The 17,818-nt window shown below is 40.8% G+C and overlaps 3 protein-coding genes across 5 annotated transcripts in view; 1 reads left to right on the top strand and 2 right to left on the bottom strand.

Annotated features, from left to right (window-relative positions):
• The window catches only part of thg1l (tRNA-histidine guanylyltransferase 1-like), a 427,208-nt gene that overhangs the window by 205,822 nt on the left and 203,568 nt on the right, over window positions 1-17,818 (bottom strand). The window lies entirely within an intron of this gene.
• The window catches only part of brsk2a (BR serine/threonine kinase 2a), a 197,544-nt gene that overhangs the window by 162,198 nt on the left and 17,528 nt on the right, over window positions 1-17,818 (bottom strand). The gene's annotated exons all lie outside the window — the stretch shown is intronic.
• LOC132856983 (uncharacterized) lies at window positions 13,502-14,923 on the top strand. Its single transcript, XM_060886902.1, has 2 exons — window positions 13,502-14,780; window positions 14,870-14,923. The coding sequence occupies exons 1-2, from the start codon at window positions 13,670-13,672 to the stop codon at window positions 14,902-14,904; spliced, it is 1,146 nt and encodes a 381-aa protein (XP_060742885.1). The 5' UTR covers window positions 13,502-13,669; the 3' UTR covers window positions 14,905-14,923.

The raw sequence follows: 17,818 nt of genomic DNA, 5'->3' as shown, positions 1-17,818 counted from the left end.
TATAATGGTAGTCTTTCATAGCACCCATACTTTTTAAATGTAAGAGTTACAGAAAAGAGAAAAGCTGACTGGTGTCATAATCCAAAGCCACAATCATTTTAAAAATACAGAGCAAGCTAATTAGACAATACACCACTTTTTTGTAGACTTTCTGGAGTTGTTGGTTAACTTCACAACTCTGACTGTCGATTGCTATTAAGTGTTTTTTTATAAATAGTATATTGATTTAAAAAAAAACAAATACAAGGTACTGTACATTCACCTATTTACTTTATTTTTATGAGGAACTCAACCAATCATTTGCCTTCAGTGCAATGCACCGCACAGATACAGTATACAGTTTCAGAATGGAGGGAAATATAATCTCAATGATTTTAGAGTTTACCAAAATACATCCAGTTGTTATGGGCAGAAATTAATTGTTGAAAAAGACCACTCTGAGTGCCAAGAGCAGGAATCTTTTGGCACAGGATCACCGATACAGGATAGATGAAGATTATAAAAACTTTGTTTGCTCTGGAAGTGTTAGATCAGTGTTTAAGGCGTTGGACTACCGATCAAAAGGTTGAGTTCAAATCCTGCCACTGCTGGTCCCCTGAGCAAGGCCGTTATCCCCTGATTAAAGAGATAAATGTAAATCGCTCAGGATAAGGGTGTTTTGCCAAATGCTGTAAATGTCTCCAAACCATTACAGAATATCTATTGTATACAGTCAAATATGCAGAAAACAAAATAATATAATTCCATAAACCTATTTTGTAGCTAGCTTATGTAGAAAAAAAAAACAACAGAAAAATATGTTTTTTGATTTTCAGTCTAAAATAGTTTCAGTCTAAAATTGAAAAATGATGCCATTGATATTATAAGAAGTTACAAATATTGAAGAGCAGTAAAAAGTAATGTGGAAAAAAAACAAGAAATATGTTTGACATTGTTGCACTCTAGTTACTGGAATTTATTCCAACAAAAATGAAATAAAAGAAAAGAGTGTGTAATTTTAAAGTGACAGAACTTTTCACTCAGAGAGCACCCGGCAAATGACCAATCTGCCCTTTTCCTGCCCGTGCGTCATAAAGTGTCGAGCACTCCACCGCAGGAAATGATGCATTATGGGTCAGAGAAGGGAGAGGTTGAGGACAGTGGTGGAGCAGAGAAATGATGGAGTTCTTTGCTGCGAAGGCAAGTCTGACGGCTCCTGTGTTCTCGAACATCTGGGGGAGATGATAAGAGCCTGGTGTCCTAATAAGTGAAACCAGCTCACGCGAGTGATTTTCTATGAGTGATTTCTTTCTTTTTTTTTTTTAAAGCTTGTTCACAGCTGACTAAATCCGTGGGTGTTTTTTTGCCGCTATTTATGTCTGGCCATCATGAAACAGCTGAGCGTGAAATGCAAGAAACACAAGCTACCCCCAGAGAGGTGACAAGATTATGAATGCATTTATTATTGCTCGTATTTGTCAAATGATAAGAATAAAAGTGGACAGGCACTTGAGGGCGATTCACACGGCGCCTCCTGTTTATTCATTCATCAAAGCATGAACAAGAGAGAGAGAGAGAGAGAGAGAGAGAGAGAGAGAGAGAGAGAGAGAGAGAGAGAGAGAGAGAGAGAGAGAGAGAGAGAGAGAGAGAGAGAGAGAGAGAGAGAGAGAGAGAGAAATGCATACACCTGTGTGAGCGTGTAATGATGTGGAGGATTTACAGAGGTTCATAGTGTTGCTGCTATGATAGATGCATATATAAATAAAGCAGAAAACATGATATGTAGTAAATATATGAATATGTAGTATAAGTGAATATGGTAGTAAAGAAACACAATTATTTATATATTAAATATACAAGATTTTCCAGCTTAATGGCTGATTTGAGGTATAAGTAATATATTTTTTTAAAATACATTTATAGTCTTTATTTTGACAGGAAAAGCACACTGAGATCAAAAATCTTTTTTGCAAGAGTGTCCTGGCCAACATAGGCAGCAGTACAGTTCACACAGGTTTATACAAATAGTAGCCATCCAAACAAGCATACAAATAACATACAAATTAAATCCAATTACAATATAATAAAATGCAAAATGGGAAGAGGATCAATATCTGTATGTAATTGAATCTGAGGTAAAACATCTACAGCCAGATGCTTCTGTCACCAAGCCATTTAAAAGCATCCAAAAAGATCAACGACTTATGTTTCAGCTCATTTTGCAGCAAATGTCAATGCCTTTTTCCCACTTCAGTGTGACTGAAGCTACCTGTATGCTTTCTACAGATGTAGGAAGCATACACAGGATAGATTTATAAATGAGGATATACAAGTGTTTTAATCTGCAAATGGACAAGGCAGACAATCCAACATGAGCATACAACACACAAAAATATTGTAAGATTGTTGTAAGTTGTAAATCCATCAAACAGCAGGAATGAGAATATGGGTAGGATAAAATGTTATGATATGTCATGAACATTTGCAAAACTGGGTCAGTGGTCCCTAAAAGGTGTCTGCGTGTGTGTGTGTGTGTGTGTGTGTGTGTGTGTGTGTGTGTGTGTGTTGAGCCTTCAGTTTTGACTCACTCACTTGGCAAGTTAAAGACAGAAACACGACTTCTCTGTAACCTCCAAGTCCTCCAGAGGCCTCCTGACACACTAAGCTAAAGCTGGTTCAGAAACATGAGCCGAAACATCATTCTGGTCTCCCACTGGCCTTGGCTTCTGATCTGTACTGCTCCTGTGATACTCAATTTCTGATTAAGAAAAGAAATTGGGTTTTTTTTCACCATAAATCTGAGTAGTGATTGATTGTCTAGTGTCATTATGTATTTATATAATAATTAAAAAAAACAGACCTTATATGTACATTAGAGTGCATAATTTATGTTATAAAATTCTACAGCACAGCTATATTATAAATGACAATTATTTTCAATATAAATCATCTTGTACCCTGGTACTGTAGGTGTCATGGTGGATCCTGAAAAAGTTGGGAATATGGTGGGAATACACCCTAAATTTAATTTCAGTCTATTGTTGTTGTCCTTTAGCTGCTCCCTTCTCAGAGGCACCACAGCAGATGTTCACATCATCCGATCCATTTATTTGATTTGGTTTTATTCCAGATGCCCTTCCTGACACAACCCTCCTATTTTATCACAGCTTAGGACAAGCGTTTAAAACCTCAGTGGATGGGTTGGTTCCCTGCCCAGGAATCAAATGCAGGCCATTGCTGGACCACCAGGGGTCCACTGCAAGATTCCATACACATGTTCACACACTCATTTACAACTAGGGGCAATGTTTCTGTCAATGTTCCAAGCAGGGTCTATTCTCACCTCATACCCAGTGTTGGAATAGGTCTCAGATCCACTGGGACCCTGAAAATGAAATTGGATGAATATTTTGCTCTGAAAACAAAGCCTTGGAATGAAAGAGGAACACAGAGACACTCGTTCATTGTCAGACAATCTAAACTTGAAATGGCTTTCCATTTCACCAATGATGTAAATGGACCGCATGCAGTAATGACATCATTGTTCCATCCCCATCATCACCGTGTTCATTTTAGTTAGAAAGGTAGAAAATAGATTAAAAATCAATTTCGGCCAATTTTTGAAAGTGCACTGGAAAGACAGCCAAAGAGAGCAGGTAGCTACATGAGGCAGAGCCTTTCATGTACTGCATCCTGGTGAGAAATTTTGGCTTCATTTAGTAAAACGAACCCTCTTCATACTGTCTGCATTAGAGCAAGCTACACCCTAGCCAGACTACTAGCCATCGTTCAACCCCAACAGCACCAGACTTCAAAGACTGACCCAATTACTGTGTTCGAGACTCTATTAGGGGCACTTTAGGTAGGGGAAAAGAGAGCCACAGTTCTCCAACATTGCATCTCTTTTAACCTTAAACAGCAACCTGTACCTTCCAAATAGATCCAACATACAATAGAATGTCTTCCTTAACGTTTAATTTGTAGCCACCCTCTAGATTTGGCATGACAAAATGAAATGTTGGCCAATCCATTCTCATGGCTGCTTCCTTCCTATCTATCTGTGATCAGATCTAAAGGCACACTGCTTCTCTCTGGGTCTCTTTCAGGGATGCGCAGAATGGCAGGGTATATAAAACTACAGCTCTCCGTTCAGCCGTGATCTACGGCTACCCGTAAAAATGCCATCCACTTTTTACTGTTCCCTTTTTTAGCACACAAACCTCTGCTGCCTTGCACACTAAAACTCTAAAAACGGACTTGGGAGGGGTGTAGACAGTGATGGAGAATGAGGGAAAGGGGGAGGCACTCAGGAATCGACAGTGACTGACAGAGCAGCTGTAAATAGAAAAGCCTGTTCAAGGACACGTCATCTCCCAAATTTACCTTTCCTCACCATTTTTTGGCTATGTTGAATGAATCGCAGATCTTTGTACAGAAAGAAAGAAATAAATACAGAAAATAGGGGAATTCTCTTGAAAACACCTAATAAACAAAAACAAAGAGATTCACCCACCGATGTGCTTCGGAATAATTACACAGCCTCCAGAGCCTTATTACGGCGGTCTGCCGAATTGAAGATGGGATTTATTGAGTAGGAGGAGGTGATGTGTGCAATATGTGCGGTAATGAGGAGCTATCTTTACCTACAGCTTTCCCACTCAAAAGAACAAGACAGCACGTTTTAGCAGGATGGTGGAAATGGGCCATTGTTTTGGGCGAGTGCCATAGTGTTAGGTGAGAGATGGGGGAAGGGTGGAGCAATAAATAAAAACCCTGGATAATTACATTAGACAGAAAGAGAGAGAGAGAGAGAGAGAGAGAGAGTGAGAGAGAAGAAAAGAGGGCTGAGGTCATGGAGCTCTTTGACCTTGTAGCATTTCACTTTAAAAAAAAAAATGCAGCGGCACAAGGTGAAAAGTAGAACATTAAGCATAAAGCAGTGAAGAGCCACTCAGTTTCTGACAGCTCTTATGCAAGTGGTCCTTCAAACTCAGTGCCATTCGATTCAATATAAGGAGGTCTGACTGACCCCATTTATACCTGGTTGGCTCATTTGTCTTAAATATGGAAAGGATTTCTTTTAATTAAACATAATGCACCTGGAGTCGTTTCTCCTGTTAGTCTAATTCAAATCCGATCAAGTCTTATACTCAAAACTGCACCAGTGATGTTTCTCATTGCTGTTTCTTCTATGTAAACAACGCTTACAACTATTGTTAGAAATCAGCATTGCAGTTTCGTCAGTGTGTGGCCACCATAAACTGCCACAACATCTCTAAAATGCCCGGCACTGATTCTACACATTCTACATTGATTCGATGGAAACCATTTCCCAAAAGATATTCCCTCAGTTGGTGTTTTTAATGGTGGTGCTGGAGAGTCTAAGACATTGCTCCAATATCTCTCATGGTTATTTAGTTGAGTTGAGATCTGGTGAGTTAGAAGGTCACAGCATATGATTTACATCATCCTCATTAAAGAAGGGAAGAAACCACTCCCATCAGATAGAAACAGGACAAAGTTGAACGTAAAGACTGAATAAGCCTCATAAAGTTTCAAGTCTTAAATCATCTATTTATGAGGAACCTGTATATGGCGTGGCCCGAGTGATCAGTCTGCAGCCTCTAATTTCCTCCTTCAGATAAACAGCCCCCACCCCCAACTCTGCTTCTGTGAAAGCGGCCAGCCGTGATGCACACTAAACCCCTGAGACCCTCATCGTCAGCAACCACCTGCCTGCTAGTCTACATCTACCCCCACCCCTACCCCACATACCCCCCCACACACACACGTGCACATGTGCATGCACACACAAATACACACAAATACAAACACAGACATATGCACGCACACACATACACAAATACACACGCACACAAACACAGAGGCACACACATTTAAGCATACATTGTCATAAAGAGGTTATCGTAGTTTCTTTTCGATATTTGTTTTTTTTTACTATAATTATAATTACTTAATATTATTTGTTGTAGTTATTATTAGTAATTTCTAATGTGTAGTATATTAGTATTGCTATTATTTACTGATCTGTTAACTGATGTCCTGCATTATATTCTTGATTCTTTGACAATATTCCACAGTCATAAAAATAAATCTATTCTGAATGAGAATTAAATTCAAATGAGAGACAGAAACAGAAAGAGAGCGAGATCTCACCTTGCTGTTGCCAAGGGAGGCTCTTATATCCCCACATCAATCACATTATCAACCCCCACCCTATCACTTCCTCTCTCTCCCCTCCTCTAATCACCTGTCTCTCTTTTTCTCACTCTCTCTCGCTCTCTCTCACACACACACACACACAGAAATACACACACACACGTGTTCAGAAATCACCACCTGCTTTCCGTCCCACACAGAACACAAACACTCATACCAAGACACACATACTCATGACAGACTGACAAAGAAGTGTTTCTCTCTCTCTCTCTCTCTCTCTCTCTCTCTCTCTCTCTCTCTCTCTCTCTCTCTCTCTGTCTCATAGCGGTGATCATCCTCCCTCCTACACCATCCACCTGCTCCAGGCTCTGTGGCCCCTGAGCCCTGCTGCCTCCTCGCTGCTCTTGTGTTCAGGCCGGATTCCCCAGGAGGAGAACACTACCAGAAGAGGATTCAGCTAAATCAGCACTTTCCAGTCACAAACTTTCGATATCACAAAAGTCTGTGTCTCATACTTTCTCATCAGTAACAACTGCTACATGTACTGCTGAGACTCCTTGATTTCTACCTGACAGGACAGAACACCCACTCAACTCTTATTAGCCTTTGCATCTGAATGTTTACCTTGTCAGGCAAAATCCTGAGCATCCTACACAAAGCACAAGCAGTCACACAGTGGAGGGAAACAATGCCCAAACCCTCCCACTTCAGGCCACCCAGTTGGAGCTAAAACTGTGTTTGTAAGATTTCAGTTTAGCTTTTGGCTCAGTTTAGTTTTTTCGCTCCTTAAATACAGCAGCATGAATGTCAAAGCAGGTGAAAACTGAATTATTTTTTTTGTCACGGTCAAGACATGTTATTTCTATATGTCTTATAATTCAGTGTTGTCAGTTTGTAATCTATAGCTGATTGGATAATTTTAAAAAAAAGGTTGTTTCCAAGCAAAAAAGTTCACCTGTGTCCTTAAGAGCCGGAGGGAGGAGCACATTTTAGGATAAACAACAACATATCACTGTCTTCTGCGTCTTCTCTTATCCTTACCCAAAATCGCTTTCTGACACATTTGCTCCTCTATCATTGTCACTGCTGCTGTCCTTTATTTGTACTCTGTTTCACAGATTTTCCAGTGTTACAGAAACAACTGAAATACTCAAATTAAACCCTTTTTCTAAACTGTACACACCACCACACCACAATGCTATTATAACATTTACAATAAAATGGCACAGTTTCTGTATTTAGCGATGATGATCCCAGTCTTTTACAGACATTATCATAAATAAAGAGTAGTGTTTGTGAATAAGAATTTTCTGTACAGAATAACATATTAATAACATACATTTCTATTCAGAGATTATGCTAAAAAGAGTAACAGGGGATGTTAGATGCTTTCTCTGATAGAGTAATTATTTAACCCACAGCAGCAATTCAGAAATATTCAGTGGAACCGCTTCAGACCTGGCAAGACTGGTCTGAATATGGCATTGATGCTCATACTCAGTTACCACTCACAACCACTCTGCACCTATGAACATTGAACAGTGTGCTCGAAATATATACACAGAGACCTTATTGAGTATATCAACTATCGCCTTTTACGAAGTAGTTACTCTGTTATGGCACAGCGGCGCAGCAGGAAGGTCTGGTTCCCAGATCGATCCTAAGATAGGGTTAGTCTCCGTGTTGAGTCACACATGTACACTGAAAACTTTTAGTCTCCCTTCATCCAGAGATCATGAGTCAGAATCCCCATGATGCCACAGAGCCAAAAAGAGCAAAGCCTGGCTGTGCTTTCAGAGAGGGAGGGATGATAAACTCGGTCTCTCCGCTGTCAATCACAGGGACACCAGCCAGTCATGGGTGTCTATGAGCTCAGGCATGCAGAAGTGTTAGAGTGTGTTATTCTGCACCTGGATGCTGCGTGTGCAGCAGTTTGAAAGGATGCAGTCAACCAGCTTGGGAATCAGCCATGACTAAATTAGGCAGAAAGAAAAAACATCAAAAAAAACATTTAACTCTTCAGTCTTTTAAAGCATTACCTACATCAAGTGCCTTTAAATGTGTGACTAGACATTACGTAAAATATACTACATAATTAGCTACGTTTTTCCTGCTCAAAATATGTAAATGCAAAGTGAACAAAAATAAACATGAAAGTCAAATCAGTCAAATAATATTATTTACTGTGATAATATTTCTTCGCTGCAGAGATGTCATATTGTGATATTTCTGTAATGCTTGTTGCCATGCGTTATGAATGCTGACAAACTGCCAGCATTCCAGTAGTGTTGCATTTAATTGATCAAAGAAAATGTATGTGCATATTGTGTCATCAATTGAACTGCTAAAGCTGGACCAAAGTTTCTAACCAAATAAATAAATAAATAAATAGAAAGTACTACATGCACAATTAATCAGCAAATTTTGACAATTCATCACAATGTCATTAATATATCCTTAATATATATAATGTCATTAATATATTATATATATATTAATATATATGTCATTAATATAATTATATTAATATAATGTCATTATATATTAATGATATATTAATATATAATATATCAGCAGCCGTGCTGACTCAGATTGTATTCAACTCTCAGCCGCTCCATCAGACCACCAGATTAGATTCGAACAACAGGAGTCTTTGTTCGTGTGTATTCGGAAGGTTCAGAGCACTGAAATAAAAACTTTATAATAAACAAAATTAAACAAAACAGCCAAGACAAGATGTGGTGTTTGTCTGTGCAATCATCCCTTCTCGTGTAACAGCCTTGTGAGTTCATTAACGAGACTCTCATAAAAACACAGCATCGTGCTCATTCACATAATCGCTTGCATTTGCAGAGAAAAGCTCCTCACAGAAGACTGCAAAAGTGGAAAAAAACATGTTGAAAAGAAATACACTTGAGTCTGCTATTGACCGAGGTGATGTAAACCTTCCACTGAAACCTCTGACAACCACCAGAGACTCATACAAGACCCCTGCCACATCCATTATTTAAAAAAATGTCCATGAAAGGTGTTTTGCCTTCTGTCTAGAAAAGAAACAGCATACTTTCGTGTTTCTCTCTCTCTCTCTCTGTCTCTTTCTCTCTCTCTCTCTCTCTCTCTCTCTCTCTCTGTCTCTTTTTCTCTTTCTCTCTGTCTCTCTCGCTCTCTCTGTCTCTTTCTCTCTCGCTCTCTCTTTCTTTCTCTCTCTCTCTCGCTCTCTCTCTCTCTCTCTCTCTCTCGCTCTCTCTCGCGATCTCTCTTATCCATAAGACTGATTTGTAAAAATTAAATTTTCTCCAAGAACTCTAAAAGGAAATCCATTTTGTTTTACACACTTTAATTTTAAAAAATGACAGTGGGCACAAGACGCTCATTATGGGGGGTTTCGGTAAAGGCTAAGTCAATAATTAAGAATATAATCTGACAAAAGAACGACAAAAATGGAGGTTCGTAAGATTTTCACACGATGCATATAGTATTAATGTGTCTCTTCAGCCGTGTCACACATGTAATTAACACTTTAAACAAAAGGCCAGACCATTTCTGCCTCAAGCTGAAATCTTGCCTTTTTGCTGATTTTATTCAAAATGATCTAGCTTAATCTAGCTGGAGTTTACATGGAACGCTTGTGACCGTGCTAATTCCGTTTGTCACACTAGGCAACTGTATAAAGTGCTGGTTGACAAAATGCTGTTAATATGTTAATATTAGCTCTAAGGCATGCAAAATATTATCAAGTGCTGTATGATTTAATACCATGATACTACACCAAAAGGTATCACAATACACAATAGTAAAATTTGCAATACTCTCTCTCACTCTCACTCATTTTCTACCACTTATCCGAACTATCTCGGGTCACGGGGAGCCTGTGCCTATCTCAGGCGTCATCGGGCATCAAGGCAGGATACACCAATAATGGAGTGCCAACCCATCGCAGGGCACACACACACACACTCTCATTCACTCACGCAATCACACACTACGGACAATTTTCCAGAGACGCCAATCAACCTACCATGCATGTCTTTGGACCGGGGGAGGAAACCGGAGTACCTGAAGGAAATCCCCGAGGCACTGGGAGAACATGCAAACCCCACACACACAAGGCGGAGGCGGGAATCGAACCCCCAACCCTGGAGGTGTGAGGCAAATGTGCTAACCACTAAGCCACCGTGCCCCCCAAATTTGAAATAATAAAAAATAAATAAATAAATAAATAAATAAATAAATAAATAAGGGAGTGGAATGTCTTCGAAAATTAATCTATTGTCATTGAAAACATTCATTAGAAAAAGGGGAACAAATTCCAAATATGTAATATAAGAGATTGTAATTGTGAATAAAAATGACTGTTTTCAGTGTATATTGTGCAGTACGTCATTTGGGTCACAGATACTGTATCACAAATCTGCACAATATTATACCTCTAAACTCCCTGTGTAGTGTGTTTTTCTTATATAATGCAGACTGTTTTATGTTGCTAGCCGCAGTTAGTTATGCCTTGTTTAATGCACTTGCCTTATTTGACTGTATACTTGTGTTTTATTTACTCATATTTCATAGACTTGTTTTTAACTGTGTCACTGGTGCCATTGCAAACTCAGCAAGGAGGAGCTCGGCATAAATAAATTCTGGGGCTTGGTGGACAGGTTCCTCTCCCAGTCAGAGACAAACACACAAAAGGTAGCTAAACCATTCACCAACTCTGAGGCAGTCCTGACTGAAAGTAGTAACAGACACACACACCCGCACACACACAACCTCTCAGGTGCACTATTTTCCCACTGAGACCACTGTATCAATCCCAGAGTGTGAATATCGATGTGTGTGCAGACGTGTAAGCATAAATAAGAGATGCGCTAAGAATAGTAACATTGTAAATAAGGTCTCCCCTGGCTTACACAAAGACAATACAGGCAACACAAAACACACACACACACATACACACAAACTCATCTGCGAAGACTTTCGGAAACCTAGAACTACTTATACTGTAGCAAATATACTGAAGCTTCTCTCTACACCAAGAGAGAAAGAGCATGCATAAAGGTGAAAGTATTTAATCATTTCATGGAAACACTAATTCTCAAGTGCAAAGGATGCGAGATTTCACACTGACCTCAGACACCCTCAACCGTATAAACAAAAACAGCCCAAAATGGAAACAACAGAACTAGACCATTTTTTCATTCCATATCCTTTTTCACCAACAAGAACAACAAAAACTGACATGATGCAGTCTCTAAACAGGAAAAATCATTACATCATGCATTGAACAAAATAAAAAAGGTGTTTAAATTGGTGTCTTAAAATTCCATGAACAGTCCATGTGTCTTAACTTCAAAGAATTAATGAACAACAAGCTCAAAGTTTAAGGAGTTAAAATAGGCCTACATCATTGTTCTGAGTGGCTGTTTGGTTAATCAGGTTATATTGCATGCTGTAATGTAATTACAGTATCTCACAGAAGTGAGTACACCCCTCACATTTTTGTAAATATTTTATTATATCTTTTCATGTAACAACACTGAAGAAATTACACTATGCTACAGATAAAGTGGTGAGTGTTCAGCTTGTATAACAGTGTAAATTTGCTGTCCCCTCAAAATAACTCCACACACAGCCATTAATGTCTAAACCGCTGGCCACAAAAGTGAGTACACCCCCAATTAGCCATTTCCTCTCCCTGGTGTCATGTGACTCATTAGTGTTACAAGGTCTCAGGTGTGAATGGGGAGCAGGTGTGTTAAATTTGGTGTTATCGCTCTCACTCTCTCATACTGGTCACTGGAAGTTCAACATGACACCTTTGCCAAAGAAATCTCTGAGTGAGGATCTAAAAAAAGAATTGTTGTTCTATATAAAGATGGCATAGGCTATAAGAAGATTCCCAAGACCCTGTATCTGAGCTTCAGCACGGTGGCCAAGACCATACAGCGGTTTAACAGGACAGGTTCCACTCAGAACAGGCCTCGCCATGGTCGACCAAAGAAGTTGAGTGCACGTGGTCAGCGTCATATCCATAGTTTGTGTTTGGGAAATAGACGTATGTATGCTGCCAGCATTGCTGCAGAGGTTGAAGGGTTGGGGATCAGCCTGTCAGTGCTCAGACCATACGCTGCACACTGCATCAAACTGGTCTGCATGGCTGTCATCCCAGAAGGAAGCTAAGATTATGCACAAGAAAGCCTGCAAACAGTTTGCTGAAAACAAGCAGACTAAGGACATGGATTACTGGAACCTGTGGTCTGATGAGCAGAGCATGATCCCTTCCCTTTGGAGATGGACACAGGGCAGTATTCCAACATGATAAGGACCCCAAACACACCTCTAAGACGACCACTGACTTGCTAAATTGATGCACTGGCAAAGCATGTCTCCAGACCTTAACCCTATTGAGCATCTGTGGGGCATCCTCAAACGCAAGGTGGAGAAGCGCAAGGTCTCTAACATCCACCAGCTCTGTGATGTCATCATGGAGGAGTGGATGTGGACTCCAGTGGCAAACTGTGATGCTCCGGTGAACTCCATGCCCAAGAGCGTTAAGGCAGTGTTGGAAAATAATGATGGCCACACAAAATATTGACACTTTGGGCCCAATTTGGACATTTTCAATTAGGGGTGTACTCACTTTTGTGGCCAGTGGTTTAGACATTAATGGCTATGTGTTGAGTTATTTTGAGGGGACAGCAAATTTACACTGTTATACAAGCTGTACACTCACCACTTTATATTTTAGCAAAGTGAAATTTCTTCAATGTTGTCACATGAAAAGTTTGAGGGGTGTACTCACTTCTGTCAGATACTGTACCAACCAAAGTCTCACTGGCAAAGTGTTTTAAATTACACCAATTCTAATTAGAATTAATTTACACGAAAATATGAGGAAACAAAAGTCAGACTATACGTAAAACCTCACTGAAAACCTCTTTGAAGACCCAGTTTTTGTGTTTTTAAAAAATAGTATTTCAACTTGTTAAGAAAAAAATATATAGACTTACATATAAGACTATATATGTATTACACTCGTGAGAAAAGACGTTTTTTTTCCTACCTGTGTTAATTTCGCATTGGGACAAAAAAAAGCCAAACAAGTGAATACTCTGGATTTGAACCATTTGCACTGGAAAAACAGTCCATTATACAAAGAAATAAATCTGCAGATATTACCATGCAGTGGTAATTATCTATCAACTAAGAAATATGTACAGTGCTGATGATGATGATGATGATGATGATGATGATGATGATGTGAGATCAAGCAATGACTCTGGGTTAAAAAAAAAAATCTTCGTCTTGTTATGCCTCTCACTCACCACGAGAAACAGGCAGGGGTGGTGGTACAGGTTTATTGCTGTCAAAGAAATGGTGCTTTACACCTCTCCTCTTGTCTCATTTAACCATATCCTCTTTTGAATTCCATGCCATTTCAGTTACCTCTCCAATTAACCTTGTTATCATTGTTGTTTACCGCCCTCCTGGTCCCCTAGGTGACTTCTTGGAAGAAATGGACACACTGCTTAGTGCTTTCCCTTCTGATAGCTCCCCCCTGACAGTGCTTGGTGACTTCAACCTCCCCTCTGACAAGCTACATTCTTCTTCCCTCCTGTCTCTTCTTGACTCATTCACACTCACACTCAACAGCTACATCCCCACACACAAAGGAGGCAATGTGCTGGACCTGGTTTTCACCCGTCCTTCTCCAGCTACAGACGTGACTGCTACCCCACTACACGTCTCTGATCATCACCTGGTATCCTTTACCATCACTCTCCCTACCCTACCTAAAACTACCTCTCACCCCCTCGCTCTAACCCGCCGCAACCTTTACTCTGTCTCCCCTTCTTCTGTAGCTTCTGGCACTCTTTCTTCCCTTCCTGATCCTGAGTCTTTTTCCTCACTGCCCTTGGACTCGGCCACAGATACTTTCCTCTCATCTCTTTCCTCAACTATGGACTTCCTCTGCCCTATGTCCACTAAACCCAAGAAAACTTCTTGTTCTGCTCCTTGGCTTTCAGATGTGCTGCGCAACAATCGAAGAGAGCTAAGATCATCAGAGAGAAAGTGGAAGAAATCACAACTTGATGCAGATCTTGATTCTTACCGAACACTCATGGCCAAGTTCTCCTCAGATGTGACTTCTGCCAAGACTTCCTTCTACAAGGAAAAGCTTGAAGCTTCCTCACATGACCCTCGGAAATTCCACAACATCATCTCTTCTCTGCTCAACCCCCCGGCTCCACCTTCTTCATCCTCCCTGACTGCAGAAGACTTTGCTTCTTTCTACCAGGAGAAGATTGAGGAAATCTGCCGGACCTTCACTCCAGCCCCGACTGCACTTACATCTCAGAGTATGGACTCCCCTACACCTTTGTTGTCACATTTCTCAACTGTAACAGCAGAAGAGATTCTAAAACTCATCCAGTCTTGCAATCCTACCACCTGCCCATTGGATCCACTCCCTTCCACTTTGCTGCAGACCATCTCGCAAGACCTTCTGCCCTTCATTACAACTATCACCAATAGATCCATAGCATCTGGTCAGGTACCAACTACCTTCAAGAGAGCAAGGGTTATTCCCATCCTGAAGAAACCTGCTCTGGATCCATCAGACATCAGTAACTACAGACCAGTATCACTTCTCTCGTTTCTTTCAAAAATTCTTGAACGCATTGTCTTTAATCAACTGTCTGTCTATCTCTCACAGAACAACCTCCAAGACCCCAACCAGTCTGGCTTTAAAGCAGCTCATTCCACAGAGACAGCCCTTTTAGATGTCTCTGAGAAACTACATGCTGCTAGATCAGCCAATCTCTCATCTGTCCTTATCCTCCTTGACCTTTCAGCAGCGTTTGATACGGTCAACCATAAGACTCTCTTAGCCACCCTCAGGAGTCTTGGGATATGCGGATCAGCTTGGGAATGGTTCGCTTCCTACCTGGAAGGACGCTCATATCAGGTAACATGGAGGGGAGTGACATCTGCTCCACGCAGACTCTCCACTGGCGTCCCACAAGGCTCAGTACTTGGTCCTCTTCTTTTCTCCCTGTATACTCACTCTCTTGGTGAAGTTATTTCCTCACATGGGTTCTCTTACCACTGCTATGCTGATGATACACAACTTATCTTCTCTTTCCCACCCGCAGATGCCACAGCTTCTGACCGGATCTCTGCATGTCTGGCAGAAATTTCATCATGGATGACTGCTCATCAGTTAAAGCTTAATCCTAGCAAAACTGAGCTGCTCTTCATCCCAGGTGATTCATCCCCAGGTCATGATCTTGCTATATCCTTGCACAACGATCTGATCTCCCCTTCAGCCACAGCTCGCAACCTTGGGGTAACCATGGACAATCAACTGTCCTTTTCCTCTCATGTTGCTAATGTGACTCGCTCATGTCGGTTTCTTCTCTACAACATTAGAAGGATTCGACCATTTCTGTCCACACAGGCTGCTCAGGTACTTGTTCAGTCTCTTGTCATTTCTAGACTGGATTACTGCAATGCACTGCTGGCAGGTCTACCTATGAACGCAATCCGTCCTCTGCAAATGATCCAAAATGCAGCTGCCCGGCTTGTTTTCAACCTGCCAAAGTTCTCTCATACCACCCCGCTGCTGCGATCCCTCCACTGGCTTCCGGTAGCTGCACGCATCAGATTCAAAACACTGATGCTGGCCTACAAAGCCAAAAATGGACCAGCTCCCTCTTACCTCAAAGCCCTCATCACTCCTCGCACTGCACCCCGCACCCTCCGATCTACCAGCACTGCTCGACTGGTTCCACCATCTCTCAGGGTAAGAGGCAAGTATACTACAAGACTCTTCTCTGTACTGGCACCAAGGTGGTGGAACGAACTTCCCCTAGAGGTCCGGACAGCTGAGTCACTGGCTATTTTCAAGCGGCGGTTGAAGACCTACTTATTCAGGAAACACTTCAACTAGCACTTCTTTCATTATCTTTTGCATTTAAAAAAAAAAAAAAAAAAAAAAAAAAAAAAACACACCTTTGACACTTTCATTGTAACTTTGAACAAATGTTTTAAACTCATGGTATCTTAAGTATGTAACTTAGTGATCCAGCATTAATGTATTCAATGTTAGAGATTTAAGCACTTATGTACGTCGCTCTGGATAAGGGCGTCTGCCAAATGCTGTAAATGTAAATGTAAATGTAAATGTTATGTAACCCCCAGAGAACACAAGCCAGCCTTCTGCTGCGGCTAAAGAGAACGTGCTCCTTTCTTTACTTTACTGTCCTCTGACTCTCCCTCCTTTTATGGATTCTTACTTGTGTCACCCTTCTTCTCTCTTAGCTAAACTTTGCTGAGATATTTTTTAAGCTGTTTGGAGATTTGGGATTCTGTAGACTTGTGCTACCAACACAAACATTTAAACAAGGCCCTGAGAGGAAAAAGAAAGAGAGAGAAGAGAGAGAGGCAGAACAGAAATGCAGGCTACCTATTTACTCTCTAACTTCAGAACTGTTTGTCCTCTCTCTCTCTCTCTCTCTCTCTCTCTCTCTCTCTCTCTCTCTCTCTCTGTCTGATTCGTAGAAAGTGAGTGATCAGAGAGGCTGCTAGATCAAAGGCAAGATGGAAATGTGCAGTTTAGCTCTCAGCAGCCAATCAGTACGGCTAGACAGAGCCCAGAGCCCCAGCAGCTCCAATGAAGGAATCAGCGCTGACCCGAACTCAGCTACATGGACCCGTATCAGCACTCACACAGCTCCGCTCATTAGCACAGGCACAGTCATATTCACACCAACTCAACTAAATTCACATGCATCGGAAGATACATTTGCTGAATTCATGTGCATTGGCAGAGACAGCCGCAGTCAAATACATTAATGAGAGTGTGAGATTAATTCAGATACAAGAAGACAGACTCAGTTATATTCACATACATTAAGGAGAGACTTGGCTACATTCAAGTACATTAATAAGAGACTGCGAGGGCTCTTAAGAGGGTCAGCAATTTAGGATCACATAATGTCATCAGTTTCAAGTCTAGACCCTGCAGCTGACACAGCCATCCATGACTGTGAGTCCAAGGCAGCATAACTGATCTGCTGAGTTGTTGGGAAACATAATTGTGCCTTCATTTTTCTGTCCCTTTGACAGTTTGTAAAGACAGAGTGACTATCTTTGTCTGTCTTATTTGATGAAGCGCGTTAGCAGTCACCATCCAAGATTGCTATTTGGTGTGTGACAGAGGAAGATCGAGATAATAGGATGGGAGGTTCCCAATGACTAAACTGGGATACAAATTTGACACAAAGATGATGTGACAGAGATATATTTATTCAAAAATATTGTGTAAAACTAAGGAAGAGGGAGACACTGGCATGTAATCCTTGTATGTCACGGCTTCACATAATTTTCCTGCAGCTCTTTGAACTAGTGCTGTCTGATTAAAGCGCAACAGGAAAGACACAGGCCATGTGCCATTAACAGTGAAGTGAAATTCTGTTTTTGATGCCATGATTGGATCACACAAACATGCACATTCTTATGGCAGTCTCCATAGAAACCAAAGGCTAGGTAGGTAGAACATATCTCAAGCTTCTCTGCATGGCAAGCTCTTTGTATTTAAAGCCAAACATACACTCCTGGCTGAAGATCAAAAACAGGAGTGTGAGTCTGTCTGGACAGAAAT

This window comes from Tachysurus vachellii, chromosome 14 (genome assembly GCF_030014155.1).
Source record: "Tachysurus vachellii isolate PV-2020 chromosome 14, HZAU_Pvac_v1, whole genome shotgun sequence".
Classification (NCBI taxonomy): Eukaryota; Metazoa; Chordata; class Actinopteri; order Siluriformes; family Bagridae; genus Tachysurus; species Tachysurus vachellii.
The sequence above is the reverse complement of the archived record's forward strand: the minus strand, read 5'-3'. Positions and strand labels throughout refer to the sequence as shown.